Source organism: Stylophora pistillata, chromosome 2, assembly GCF_964205215.1.
Source record: "Stylophora pistillata chromosome 2, jaStyPist1.2, whole genome shotgun sequence".
Lineage (NCBI taxonomy): Eukaryota > Metazoa > Cnidaria > Anthozoa > Scleractinia > Pocilloporidae > Stylophora > Stylophora pistillata.
Genome location: NC_142520.1, coordinates 48,608,544 through 48,623,939, shown reverse-complemented (window position 1 = coordinate 48,623,939; position 15,396 = coordinate 48,608,544). Strand labels below are relative to the sequence as shown.

Sequence of the window (15,396 nt, the reverse complement as noted above, 5' to 3'; positions counted from 1 at the left end):
TAAATGAACTTTGGCTTTGTTTTTTTCTTTTTTTTTTTTTTTTTTTTTTTAAGGAGTGTACAGTCAGCATCTTAAGAGTAGAAGATCTCAATCGATAAAAAAAAGACATGTGAAAAGATTCCACGGTTAACTTGTAACTGGATGATCATTTGCATCGCAGTGAAACAAAAAGAAAAAAAGAAAAGAAAAAAAAGAAAAAAAAAAAAAGAAAAAAGGAGAACTTCCACGTACAAACTTACAGTACTTTAGTAAATACCCAGTCTAATCTAGTCCGGTTAAACCAGTTCTAGCAGAAAATTCCGGCCAGTAAAACCAAAGAAAGAGATCGTACCACTGGCGCGTGCTAGCGTTGCAAGGTTTGCCTTCTTCATAAAAATTTCTTAAGTACAAAACGATATTCAGCCCTTTGAAATCGTAAAATGTCATTGGCAAGCTTTTATCTGTGCAGAAGATTCTACAGCCTAAAAAAATCCAACAAGCGCTCGCAAGGAAAGAAAATTTCTGGTTTCGCGTACGTTCGCCAGACATGGAGCAACGTCCAACGCTTTCTTACACTCTTCCACTTCTTCGCAAGTGTCACTAACAGATGCATTTTGTGAACTCCACACGGCTTCCACGAGTATAAGATTTCTTGAACTACCATGAGGTTTGACGTTTCGTCGATCTAGGGATCAAAATTAGAGAGACACGCAAAAAGGTCTCAATTTTTTGTCAGGAAAATTATGTCAAAGTGAATTTGTGGCGATATGTGACATGAACGGTGATGACAGCTTGATGAAGTGACGCCTTGACCGTTATAAATGAGGATGCAACTGTCAGTGATTGCGATGGACTGGAGCAGTGTTGGCTGAAGTGAAAGTGGACTGTGACGTCACCAAAATGACCGGAGATGACTTTCTTCATAAGGCTTTCCAGAATCTATGAAATAACCCTTAAAGCGAACTTGCAGAAAGCTAGACTTTTATTCTTAGTACTTGCTGAAGCTAAATTAGATATCCACGCATATACGGCAAACATTCAACCCTACTGATGGTTTTTAAATCTGCCAAAGTATTCTCTCTCTCTCTCGCTGTTATTCATTTCCTCGTGAATTAGATCAGAAATTGGTCTTAACTTCCTTAAATCACTTGAACTTCATCTCATAAAAAATATGAGTCCTAACAACGCGAGAGAGTAGGTGAGGGTAAGGAGGGGGGGGGGGGGGGTTACACAGGCCTACTTTCACGTTGTTCAGTGGTAACAAATTTGCGACATATTCCCTAACTTGCCCACGATGAACCGAATTCATGCGAGTTAGGGAATACGTTCATTAACTAATTATTCAGTTATCTGTTTCCTGAAGAGCACTTTCAAACCAGATGACTTTGAGATGAAGTTACGGTAATCTCTGGATTAAGTCCACTTCTCTCGCCCTCCACTAAGAGCCTCCCCCCCCCCTCCCCTCCCTTAGCGTGTGTAAGCGGTTACGATACAATCGGCACAAGTTGATCTCTTAGAGCGCATTTCAATTGAGTGTCGGGAAACTAAAACCAAAGTAATCACAACAGCCAATCAGAAGAAAGGAAACTACCTATAAGAACCAATAATAACTCAAAGTAAACACCGACAAGCTGCCTAAAGCGCGGGAAAACGCGGGCAACCAAGTGATTGGTTTTAGTTTTGCATCTGTTTCGTTAAGAGAGTGGCACGAGTTTTCTGGACCAATCACAGAGCGAAGTAAACGAAAAACAAAGCAACCCCGAATCACTTGAAAATTGTTCTAAACTCAACTGTCGATAGATGCGCACAAAATTCGTCCAAACTAAATATGTCAACCTGTGGCTTTAAACTTGGTATCTTCCATGAATAGACAAAGCAGTTTCTTGGATCAAATCGGTCATTTTGCAGTCCGTTTGAAACTGTCCTTTTCTTGCAAAGTATTAAGAGAGTACGTTAAATTAGATATAACTTATCCATCTAGTAAACAGACATTAAGGTTTTTAAAAGATGACGAGAAATACTTAAGAAAACATCTGAATATAAGGCGAGGAAAATATAAAAAAACATCTACTTTACCAACTCCTATTCCTACTATTTGTACACAATGCCTTTGTGAAAATATATTCGTGATGTTATAAAGACTAATTTACTGTTTTTAATGTGCAGGTGACTTTACTCGATTTCTTTTTTATTGCAAGTGCATAAATTGCTTCACGAATCTAAGGGCTCTATGAAACAGGTAAAATAAAGTAATTTCCACTTCAGAGTCGAAAGAAATTAACCTATTGGTATTTCAAAACAACACGAGACTTCAAACCCCTAATGAAACTCTCAAAAGCGAGTCACTTAAATTTACGATTCTTTCGAATCCCTCAGAGATTCATTCTGGGTCCTTTCAGACAGCCCCTCGCCATTTTAAGTGTAGTCCCTCATCCTTAATAACCATGGTGATTCACTAGGCACAATAACTCCTATTTGGTTGACAAAACAAAAAAACAAACAAACAAACGAACAACCAGTCTTATCCATAACCACGCCAGAAGTAGCAGTCAAGCCAGGAATTTTGCAGGTACCAGTCTTGGTTCTTAGGTCATTCGCCTAAAATGACCTTAAGGAGTATTTTTCCTCGCTGAAAATTGCTGCAGAATCCTCATCAGACTAAGAAGGTTATAGCAAAAAGATCATAGATCACCGAATCCGTTTCCGAGATAAAGATCATTTATCTCTTCAGTTAGATACAGCAACACAAAAAAAGCCGCTATTTTCTTGTTGTATTTTTTATTCATGACACAGTGCTATCACTCGTGAAAACATGCGCACAAAAGATGCGCAATGCCATTAAAAGGAATGAGACAAAATATCAAAATCACACTTTAAACTTGCCTGGAGGTTTGCCACTGCTTTGTTTGCCTTCTGGTGCAAAACACAAGTAGGCTTTGTCATGATCAACAGCATGGTTGACTAAACCAGTTAACTGAACATCTGTCTCGTTTTCTTAAATAAACAAAATCAAAGGAATTCACCGTGAAAAACAAAACTCAACACTCAATGTTTCCACGCCGTCTGTACATTCCATCCAATGGCAAATCTAGAAATGTCGCAATTCATGTCACAAACATCCGGGATCCTTACAGTAACTGGGATGAACCCAGGATTAACAGTCGTCAATGATTAACTCATCAAAACGTTAGTCACTACCATTAACACTATTTTTCCAGCTACCAATAACATTCCTTTCCAGCTAACAATGACACTCTTTTCCAGCCACCTAATACTACCTCCTCGGACGATCAAACTACCCGATCGAGTCCGAGATCTTTTTTCGGTTCCAGTCATAAATATACCCTCGGAATGTCTGTTACCCTTCTAAACAATTTGATCCACATTAAGAAAACGTGCCTCTTGGCTTTTTTCAAATTATTCCTTCATTTAGTCAATTCTGAGGTTACAAATCAAGGGAGAATCTCTAAAAATTGGAGCACGACAATGTAATCTTCAAAGTTGATGAACAACTAGGCTCAAAAAACTCCTTAGAAGCGCTTGAAACTGGTCTCCACAGCCAACTAAAGTGCAGGTGCATGTGGTCAGATTAGTAGATCTAAGTTAACCCAGTAAGAGTGCAAAGCTTAGATTATGCAATAACAGATGCAGAACAATGAGAACAAGCCAAGTAAGCAGTGTGTCCAAAACACTCAGTCTAGGAAAGGACAAGGATTTCCAAGAGACTATCGTAAAAACAGTTAGCTACACAATGTGGTTAGGAATAACTATCAGTGGTAAACAAATAGGTCCGGCGTTATTCGCTTTCGATGTACAAAAGAAAAAAATCCGAGTCGCCCACGTGTATTCGAGACTCAGACCCCGCGAAAGCTTAGATTTTTATCCCTAACTTTAACAGTGGATACAGGTCTCATTGAAACTTACTTTTGACTTTAAAAATGCTAATGAGAGACAGTATGTAAACATCACTGAGCTACCGTGGACTAATTGGTGAACTAAGCTACCTATTAGATCCACATGTGGCAAGGGTGATCCCACCAGCGTGCTCGACCCAGGTTTCCCAGGGATTCCCCGGTCTGCTTTTTCCAAGATGGCGCCCGGTCTGGTAACGCTTAGGATCAAGAAAGGCAAACCAAAGCAAATTCTCCTCCCAGTCAGCACCTTGGAAAACATACAAAGTACAGTATAGAGAAATTGCCTAATTATATGCTAGGGCGATAAAGGCTTAACATGTACCTTGTTCTGATACTGTAGCGGTTGGATGATGACTCTTATTCCTGGGTAGTAATTCTTCACAGCTACAACTCTAAAAATCAAGATATATGCAGAGCAGGAAAAAAAAAAAACATTTTCTCGCATTCTGTTCTACTAATTTGTAGCCATCTACTTTGTAATCATCTACTCATTTCTACTAATTGGTAGCCGTCTGTGGATGGCTACCAGGACCTACCAAGGCTTTTTGGGCCAGTTTTTAGTGGCAAAAGTCTCGATCGATGAGGTATTTTGCTGGTAGGACTGGGTGGTCCGACACGATTCTAATAATTTGTTAAAATGGAAATGTGAGGTGTTGCCTTCTCGAGTTGTGGTGGAGTTTCCCAGAATTATTTTTGGTCATAAAGGAAGCAAAGGTTGTGTTTACGACACTAGCTTTCGTCAAAAGGACGAACAAGGGCTAGCGGATAAAGTGAGAAGGCATTATCCAGCCAAACAGCAAGATCTTGATTTCATACTTTTGATTTCTTGAGCAAGTTTTGATCTTAAAAGATCGACACTTTTTCAGTATTGTCCTTGGAGCGGAATGCTGGATTTTTGGGATTTGTTGTTATATGAACGGTTCACTGCCATGGAAATCGGGAATCATTGTGGGAGTTTTAGACTGCAATAGGTGTCACATCAAACAGTTGCGTATGATACACGACCCTCGCAGTAGACAGCGCTATTTATGCAATAGCGAAAATCAGACCGGAAAAAAAAATAAATAAATAAAAAAAAAAAATCAGGCCTGTACGGGATTCGAACTACTGACCTCTGCGATACTGGTGCAGCGCTCTACCAATTAAGCTAACAAGCCAATTAGGAGCACGCCGTTAAGTTGATTTGTAATAAACCCGTGATGATAAATCAGATACAATGATTATATGAAGTTCATATCTTTTGAACTGCGGTATTAGATACGTATCGTGCACGATCCTCGCAGTAGACAGCGCTATTTATGCAATAGCGAAAATTAGTAGAATATTGGTAGAGCGCTGCACTAGTATCGCAGAGGCCAGTGGTTTGAATCCCGTACAGGCTTGATTATTTTTCAGGTCTGATCTTCGCGATTGCATAAATAGCGCTGTCTACTGCGAGGATCGTGCATCATACATATCTAATACCACAGTTCAATATATATGAACTTCATATATTCATTGTATCTGAACATCAAACAGCCTTACAATGTACACACTTACATAATGTTGTCTCTTAATTTCAACAAGAAACAAATAAAAACAGCAATAGTAGTAATTACTACCATGTATGCGTGGCTTGCAGGTAAAGGGTTAATAATTGGAATAGTTTTTCTCCAAGTCATCCGAGATTCACTTTCTCTCTTCTCTTCTGGAATATCAAATTAAGACATCCAAAACCACTGTGTATTTTTCTGGATCAACATGATCTCTAAAACCAAGTAATAAATTTAAATGTTTATGGAAAGATTCAAGGAAAGCAAGCTACAGCTGCCAAAATAAAAAAAAATTCTTAGTTGAACCCATAACTTCTCTTGGAATTTTTATTCACGGTCTGCGATGGGAATAAATCAACTGTAGTTTCAAGACTTGAGAGTTTAAAAAGTCCCGAGCCGAGATTAACTAACTGCAGACAGTTTTTTTTTATGTTTAAGGTGGACGGCCGGGCCCCCGATGAAGGGCGTGTGCAATGCCCGCCGACCAACAGGACTAATCCCACCCATGGCTTGCGTGCAATGCCTTAGGGTTGGGGTCCACCAGAAACGAGGGTCACCAGACACCAAACTCGCTGGGGAATCGAACCCCACCTCAACAAAAATTAACACACTCACACCAAAAATTGAACACACACACTCGATAACTTAAATAACTTAAACTACTTTTTAGTTTTCATTTTTAGGTTTTAAATTTTTAAACTAATATTAAACTATTTCTTCGGAGTGTACTTTAGCACATGTCTAGGAGGACCATTTTGCGGGTTGAGAACAAAGGCAATTGAACCAGGAGGAACTTGAAGGTGTGATGTTAACCGTAGGAGGTCTACTCTATCACCTGAAAGGCCAGGAGGTGTGGATAGCAATTCGAGAATTTCACTTCTGGACTTGGAAGAAATGACCGACGTAACGGAGGGCGGCACGGTTATCTTATTAGCGACTGGTACGGAAATCGACTGGGTTGTATCCGTTGTAGCAGGCTTCTTTACAGTTCCTTTTGAAACCGGAGAAGTCTGGGGAGCAGCGCGTTTACGGGAGACATTGACTGATGGTACTTGGTCAACCGATGTGCAGGTTGGAAAACGGTCCTCGCTGGCCTCAAGGTTATAATCGCACTCTTCAGACTCAGCAACAACGTCATTAGGGACGGGAGCAATTGTCTCAGCTGTCACATCATTTTCTTGAGCTACAGACGAGGGTATGTCCATCTCTACTGATGTGTCTACAGCAGGTTGAGCACCCACGGTCGTCTGACAGTTCCTAGCTAGATGTCCACCTTGACGGCATCGGAAGCATTTGCCCCTAAGGGGACACTCTGCCGACTTATGACCAACTTTATGACAAGTAGTACACTGGAGGGGTTGCCCCCTATACCAAATTTTACAGCGGACGCCACGGATAGAAATAAACGGTGAAATGACATTCCTAATAACCATTTGGACAATGCGTGACCCGGTGGACACTGAAGGCCTTCCGGGCCAAACCTGATTGCGAACAGATTTAACCGTACCATATGCAGACAAAGCTGTGCTGATGGCGTCGTTTGATCCCTCAAAGGGAAACCAAGAGACTACAACAGTAGTAAGCTGGGGAGGAGGAGGAGGGGGTTTAACCACCCTACACTCTACATCCCCCAACTTGATGACACCTAGCTCCTCAAAAAATAACTTAGCAGCATCGCCGTTCTCAGCAAAAGTGACTCTCGCAACACGGCCAGGACATGCCTGCACCGCAGCCACCCGATGGTCAGACTCACGGTCAAAAAAACCCAGCAACAAACCAACCGCTTCCGAGAAAAGTACCTCCTCAGGGAGCCCCTGACAGTCAACGTCGATGGTCCTATTAAAGGACACGACCATGCTGAAACTCGGACCCAACCCAAAGACAAGTCAGAGGGATGGGTGACCGAAACAGAGAAAAAGCAAAAAGGAAAGCAAGTTCAGATCGACCGAGAAATCCAAAAAAAGGGATGGGCGACCAAAACGGAACCAAAGAAAACAACCACTGCCAGGGAGGAAAAAGTCGCAAGTTTTCCCTCCCGGCAGGTACTCACTTATCCAACTCAGACCTCGAAAAACACCAGAACCAACTTCAAACTACAAGAGTATGAAGCAACACTTACCATGCGAGACCTGGGCCTCATCAGTGCAGTGCTAATGCTAGGATGGAGGAGAACCAATATGGTCACCCCAAACGATCCAACCTTTGTGGTATCGTCTAAGCCATGCCAGAGTGCTCAAACTAGAGTACACTAGCGAGCATGCGCAATTGCAGAGCAATGACTCATCCTAGTTAGAGTGCTCAATTTGGACATGAAAGCAGAGCTTTGTATGCCAAAGAGCTATATCTTTGTATGCCAAAGAGCTATATTAACATATTTTTCCAGTTTTGGGCCTTGTTATCTCTTTTTCCTTTCTGTCAGTTGTACGACACTTTGTTCCACATTTGAACGGTGCAAATTTGATATGAAAGGGAAAGGGGAGACTAGATTAGCGAGCGAGATCGGGACAGGCCAGAAGTTGCTCGTCAAATTGTTGAAAATAGCAGGATTTATTCGGGGGCATATGATGGAGCTTCTGGATTTCTTACTCTCCTGACGCGATGGCAGAAAAATTAGTTAATTGTAGTTCACTTTACATCTCGAATGGACTTGTTCTTTAAGATCTCGGTTACACAGGATTCGTCGATTCCATCTTACACAGAAAGCTAGCAAATATTCATTTATTAGATTACCGCATGTGGCCTCTCTCTTTAAATTTGTTCAACGTCGATAGTTAAGAATTTGCCAATGGTGCTGTACTGTTTCAACATCCAATAAAACTGACACCTGCGTCAACGATCTGACTCAGTTGATGATATGTTTTAGAAATGGCGGTCATGGAGAGTTTCTTCATCTTCCTATTTCAAGGGCTCGCCATCCTTTTTGCTACAGAAGACTCGACGCATTCTCGTTCAGCGTTATTAACCACTAAGGAGAATAAGCGCCTTGATGGTCATGCACTAAAACAGTTTCGATCTCCTACTAAAATTTAATGCAGTCTTTCATGCCTCAGAAACTCCTGGTGTACTTCAACAAACTTCGAAAAACCATCCGAAAAGGACGATAAAGGAACTTGTGAACTAAACAAGCATGAGATCCTCGACGGAAATTCCCAGTTTTATGATCAAAAAGGCTTTACTTTCTCTATGATCCTCAGGGTATATTTTTCCTGTTGTTCTTTCCTTTGTTTGCATGTCTGCTTTTTTAACACGTACAAAAAGAGAAAAAAGTTGTGATCTTTCAATTGTAAAGGAGCTTCACCCTTTCATGCATATCAAATAGATTTCCGAGAGTTATTGAGCGTTTATCCCTTATATCCCTTAGTTTTGTTTAGTTACAAGTACATGCAAAACAACTGCAGCTAAACAGGAAGGGTTGTACTATGTTTGGTTAAATATGCCTGTTAAATGAGAATACATATTTTTTATATTAGGGATGTCTCAAGACAGGCTGTCGTAATGGCGGTTTTTGTTTGTTTTATGAGAAGAGCAAAACATTTTCATGTTCTTGCAAACATCCTTCGTCCGGATATGACTCTCGAAACATTGGTAAGATTGCATTTTTTTGATAAAACATTCCGAACAGTTCAAAATAATACGCGTGTTTAACGTACTAGCCGAACATCTAACTAGCCGCTCTTCAAGCAAAATCCAACTGTTCTTTCACTCTCTGAAAAAAAAAAAAAAATTAAACAACAACGGCGTTTGAAAATTTTCATAGCGGGAATTGAAAGAAGAATCGGTTTTTCCAATACAGACTATTTTGTTCCTCTTAATTCATGATCTGAAAGTTCATTAGTATGCCGTCACCACTCAGTATGAAATGCGAGAAAAGTGGCTGTTAGTTAAGTGAACATACACCAGTTAAAAATCAGTTGCGCGCTTGATGATTCTGCCGCTTCAACATCTGATGGTGAGTATGTTATCGCCCCTGTGCAAACCCTTTTTCTGACAATTGAAAACAAGTATTTTCAAGAATAGTTTTTACTTGATTTGTGTTGAAAAGTGTGCAAACGTACACAATTCGCTCGGTGTATAGAGACGCAAGCTAAGACTCAAGCCGTCTGTGATTATAATCTGGCATGAGAGAATGTAAATATTCGGTCGTTTCAATACGTTACAGCCTCCAATTTTTGGTACAGGGATCTTTGTTAATTTCAAAAAAGATCTCAAGAATTGAACTTAGTAAGTCGTTTCAACAGATGTTGTGTAAAAAGGATGAGCAGCCATTAAAAATAAAAACCGATCGGAAGAAAACTATTATTACATGTTATTACACTAGCGACGTGGTCATCGTGGATGAAGGCTCCGTTTTAAGTTCCTTTTGTGAGGCTGTGGGATTTTCTCTTCCCAGCGTCGAATGGTCACGTCCTCGTCACGTGCACTCTGGTGATACATCAGTGGCTTATCAGGAACAAGGCTGCCTCCAATTCAACCCTGTTGAGTACAACAGCGACGGCAAGTATGTCTGCCCTGCAAGAAACCGCTTCGGATTAGCGGAAACAACAATCAAAGTAGCTGTGAAGGGTAAGCGTCTCAATATTTTTGAGTTTTGATTTGCGATTATCTCAGTTACCTGAAACTCGTTGCATATCAGCTTAAAGACCGAATGTGTCATGGCGGTAACACCATTGGCCTACTAAATTGAAAATTTGCGCGGCGGCAAAACTAACAGGATGAGCGTCCGTGATTTTCCTGATCTTCTACGTAACTAAAGCAATAACAAACAGTCAAACAGTTCAGCTCAGCATATATGTAAATGGCCGGCATCTTCGTCGAAATATGAAGAATCCCAAGCTTAATACACGAATAACAAGAGAATGTCAACTATCATATCATCTTGATAAATAATCATTCGCAATCATTTCCTTCTTTTCAATATCGAGTCGTTCCGGAAGCTACGAGCTTACGGTGAACAGTTTGAGATACAGTGTGAGTGTTATCTTCATTCCTCTTTCATTCAGGATATATATGAATTTTTTTAAAGAATGTCTGGTGGACCAACTATGTTCTTGGTTTGTTTTGCGGTTGTTGTTGTTGTTGTTTTTCTTTCCTCTCTGAACGGTAATTTTTTTAAGCGAAATAAAGAGTTAAAAGAGATCAGGATTTCTTTTTCAGCCTTACTTAATTAAAAGAAAGCTTAAAAGGCGCAAATTCTAACATCACCCACGAACTCATAGATTATGAAATATTCTTCTACCGAGAACATTTTGTGCGACGTAATGGCGAAAATCACGATGTTTTAATAGGTCGCAGCTGTTCTGTTTCCAGTAAAAAAATAATCGAGATGGCAACTAAAAAAGTACATGTTTGGTATTCCATATTAGAGAAAAAAAATAATGTTAACGTTAAGCAAGAGAAGAACCTTTCCCAATCTGACGAGGTGTATATCCTCACTTTTCCTCATGCCATTCCTATCCCACCCGTCCTTCCCTTAGAGTGAGTGTAAGAACTAACAAAAATTTAGCCTTCAAGGTGAATTCAACCCGTACATACCAGACACTAGTTTGGCGCTATTCTGACTGAGTACCGAAGCCACGCATATGACACGAGACAACTTTTGTTAGATTCTTCGTTCCATTAAGGGAATTAATTGTAAAAATACGCCAGTAAAAATGTAGGCCTCGACAGAATTGGACCCTGTGCCTCCCAGACACCAGTTGAGCGCTATGAACAACTGACCCACGAAGTCCTGCATTGGAAGCAAGGTTAAATTTTCTAGGTACATCGTTCGAAACCCACCAAAGCCTGATTTCTTTCAGGCTTCTTAACTGCAATTTATTTGATTGCATCTCACCTGCGAGGATCTACCCCTATTCGAAGAAATAACCGGTTAGTTGCTACGAGCTGTTATTTGATTGGTTGTGTCAGTTGTATGTCTAAACATGTGTCTACGGTTTGACCGTAAAGTATCTCTCAACCCCCATTTCAGAAAGCTTCGCCGCGCGTCAGCTAATGCACGTAAAACCTTGAAGCGCGAACAAAACCGACAACGGTGCAGGCTATTGGGGCGTGTACAGATAGGTGGCCGCCTGACTGGCCGCCGGTACACTGGCTGTATTCTGTTTCGGGCTTACGGTCTTGTGTGCTTATTTCAGCGATGAAAACAGAATTGAAAAAAAAAAGTCATACTTGAATTGTTAAAAAATGTATTTGAAGCAATTCATTTTTTCCAGGGTTCCGTATCCGTTAATCACTTTTTTCTTTTACCATTACGGTAGGTCTTCTGTGACATGACAACAGACGGTAAAGGCTGGACTCTTATCGCCCGATTCTCAAATAATGACGCCAGGGACTGGATGGCTGATAGCTGATATTGGTGGTACGACCAGCAAGTTGCTACTGGAAAGACAAATAGCCCATTTACAAACGCTGACATGATCTCACCAGCATTTTGGATGGTCACACGCAGCGACGACTTCAGCCACATCCCTCTGTTGCAAATGCTGTTGTGAATGTTTGGGTGGACAAACATTTCGATCCAAAATCACAAGTTTTGGCGACTTTAGAAAAGTTAAGGCTTGGGCCAGTAATCAGTGTTTGGGTAGCTGTATGGTTCAATATGGCGGAAAGTACAAGTCAACAGACGGCTTTCAACAGGCTGAGTGCAGTGGAAGCATTCAAAGCGCCAACAAGATCGGCTTCTGGTGTGACTGGAGAGATGGTGATGGATCAGTGATGATGATTGGTGGAGGAGGAAGTAGCTGTGCACGTGCTGATCACGGGATTGGAATCACAGAAACTAAAGGAGCTTCTTTTGTTCTGGAAAACCATTAGGAACATGACTTTGGTTATGATGCTAACACTGGAAACGCTCCATCCCAGTCCTACTCGTTAAACTTATGGATACATTGAAGATAATTATGCCTTTATTTTTCAAACTTAGTTTAGAACTGAAGAACTTTGTAAAAATGATATTATCTTTTTGATAACACATTGTGATATAAATTAGATGAACATTTTAAAATGGTCAGTAATAACGCATCTTCTTCCTCTCCCAGCAAAGATGAAATAACTTCACCATCACCCCAGCTGCAACGTCAAAATCTCTTAACATCTTTAGATTTTCACCGGCAACAATTCAAATGCCATGAGAGCCTGTTCGAGAAATTCATATTCAATAAAATGATTTTAAGTCGGACTCACACCTCATCTTTTCAAGGAAATATCAAGTATCCATTGATGACTGTGCAGTGATGTCAGAAATAAAATATGCAAGATGTGTGAATTTTTTTAATCGGTTTTTTATCAAGAAAATGCTGAAGCTAAATCAATCACTACATGTTTGATTGGATAAGCATAAAGAGAATAATTAGATGACTAAATTGATGTTTTGATAAATGAATAAATATGCTGACGTTTCGGCCTCATCATGACACCATTCTCAAGGCAAAGTGAATAAACAAAGTTGAATTGGTAGAGTGAATAAATAATGCAAATATTTTATTTCCGTGGTCTCTACAAACTAGCATAATAACAAAGGATAACAAGTTCTTCAAGTGAATACCTTTGCGCGAATCGAGTCCGTTTGCACGTTTAGGGATGGTTTGAGTTTCCTTATAAAAAGCATCTCCTTAAGTGGGTAATCAAAGTTGCTAGAACATTTAGTAAGCGTGTGAAATTGTTCTGAAAGACAAGGTGGTACGTTAGAGTTATGTTCGCTAAAATAATGTTTACAAATTGACGACGATTTTTGTTTGTGTTCACCAACGCGTTCGTGGAGGTAGCCGCGAGTGTAACCAACATATCCAATGCCCTGTTTCAAATGCCTAATGTGAGGGGAGTCAGGGGCATATTCAAGCCGGTGATTTTATGACGCGCCATAAACCTCACACCAGGCTAGTCAGTAGATGAATCGCCGGGGCGAATATGCCCCGGACTCCCTTCTCACATGAGGCATTTGAAACAGGACATTGTTTACCATCATCAGTCAGCGTGGAGCAAACAGCGTGACAGTTGCTCCCTGGAACATGAAATCTGTGCCGCGGATGCCGATCCCTTGGAAAGCTGCATTTCTCGAAAGTTTTTTGGCGGTTAGCGCTTGGATTTTGAATGGACCTTCGATTGAATGACAAGAGAGCAGAAGCGTCAACCTCTTAGTTTATCTGGTGTTCGATTTGGAAGCCGGGCGATTCTAATTTCTGGGTGAAAATTGGCTTCGCGCTGGAGCGGTCGAAAATTAGCTTTCCATCCTTGTCTCCTTCTTATACAGTAAAGTAACGGTCAACGCAAAATCTACCAAATCGCTCAAATTCGCCATTTAAAACCACAGAAACGACAATACACAGCAAGTGAGGTAGGTTTACATTTATTTTGAGAATTAACATAGACATTCCTTGATAAAATGCAAGTTTACGATATTACGACTCTTCAATATTCTCCCATACATTTCTTTATATTTCGAACAAACGACAAGAAAAAGAAAGTGTTGAAAACAGTTAAGAACACTATACCTTTTTGGTAAATCATGTGTCCATGTTCAATTGCTATGTAAGATGTGTAGGCAGTAAAGTTAACAATTGAGTGTCATTATTGATCAAATGCAAAAAGAACAGGCAACAGGGTGTGATATGGCTACCTAATTGCCAAAGAAAATCAGTTTTCCACTAGTATCAAAAATGACTTTAACTTTAACTTTATTCAGGTACCTTAAAACAGAAACTCTTTTACTTAAGCAGCTGTCTATATTTGATAGCACAGGTATGATCCTCACATTTCAATAGATACAATGCTACAATCAAGTGGTGAAAGTTCTTGTGTCTAACAACAAGTTAAAAAGTACTACACCTTCACATGTTACCCCCGGGTTCAAACCATTTACTGTAAAAAGTATTTTTGTTGAAGATTTTCTTTTAGAGTCTGCTAACAGACATAGATACCTAATTCACAAATGAAACGCAACTTATGTTGTCCCTCATTTTCTAGACACCATGCCACAACTTTGTAATCAAATTTTTTACTGAGGAATTCATTCTTTCCCATGAATTGTTATGTGTGCAATGACTGTATGAGCACTGGCAACTGAAAATACTTTTAGCGGACTGAAAAACTTCATAATTCTTAAAATCCTATTTAAATCAACTGTTGAACTACTATTTGTGACAAATCCTTGTGCAGCACAATTATAAGGCACCACTAAACATGTCCTTTCTATAGTGCAAGTGGTCCAGAGAAAGCAATTTTTGCAACTCAACATGTTCTAACATACATCTCAAATATAAATTTAAACATCTTATACAATCTCAGCTGGAAATACAACAATTTAGGCCCAGTCTTTAAAGTCCATTGTTGACATGATACCCAAGATATTGGCCGAGCCCAGCAAAACATAACCCTTTTAAATGTAGCACCTCTAGCCCACCCCCTCAACTATGTGCAATACGGTAAAAACATTTGAAAGTGACGTTCCATCTATTGTTTCACTTGTAAACACTATTCAAAGCTATGAGCTAGATATCATTGTATTTACAACTTAATAGATATGATTGTGCGCTACGATAAATTATCCAACGAGACACACCAAATAACCAAGAACTTTTTTACAATGAAAATCCAAGTCCGATAAGATATTCCAACGTGTCAGGAGATATATAGAACCGTGGTCTCCCAGGGTTTCCCGTTCGGAGAATTGTACGTTTACGTCGAGAAATTGATGAAGATTTTAATGCTAGAGTTTTGAGATGATTTTCAATGGCCCGTAGTACTTCTGGAAAAGTAGTAACTAGAGATTCCCGCTCGATCCGGCCTTGCTCAATGTCAGTTAAGGCAATAGAATTCAAAAGACTAACGGTTCGATCGAGAACTACAGATTGTGCTTGCAAGTCATTGATATCCGTTTCATTTTTATGTATACACTGCTCCGTTCTTTCGAGTACTGACGATAAAAATTCAGGTAAGTCTTTTTTCAAGTCAAATTCTGGCTCTACGTCCGCCAT

General features: G+C 40.0%; 1 protein-coding gene across 1 annotated transcript in view; it reads right to left on the bottom strand.

Moving 5' to 3' along the window:
* Window positions 1–15,396, bottom strand: part of LOC148740010 (calcium-activated potassium channel slowpoke-like) — a 22,670-nt gene extending 7,274 nt beyond the window's left edge. Inside the window, exons 1-4 of the mRNA XM_088749623.1 lie at window positions 15,250–15,396; window positions 4,216–4,285; window positions 2,863–2,973; window positions 554–664 (exon numbers count right to left, since the gene is read on the bottom strand). Coding sequence (XP_088605749.1) covers window positions 554–664; window positions 2,863–2,973; window positions 4,216–4,285; window positions 15,250–15,396 — 439 coding nt within the window. The remainder of the gene's footprint in view (window positions 1–553; window positions 665–2,862; window positions 2,974–4,215; window positions 4,286–15,249) is intronic.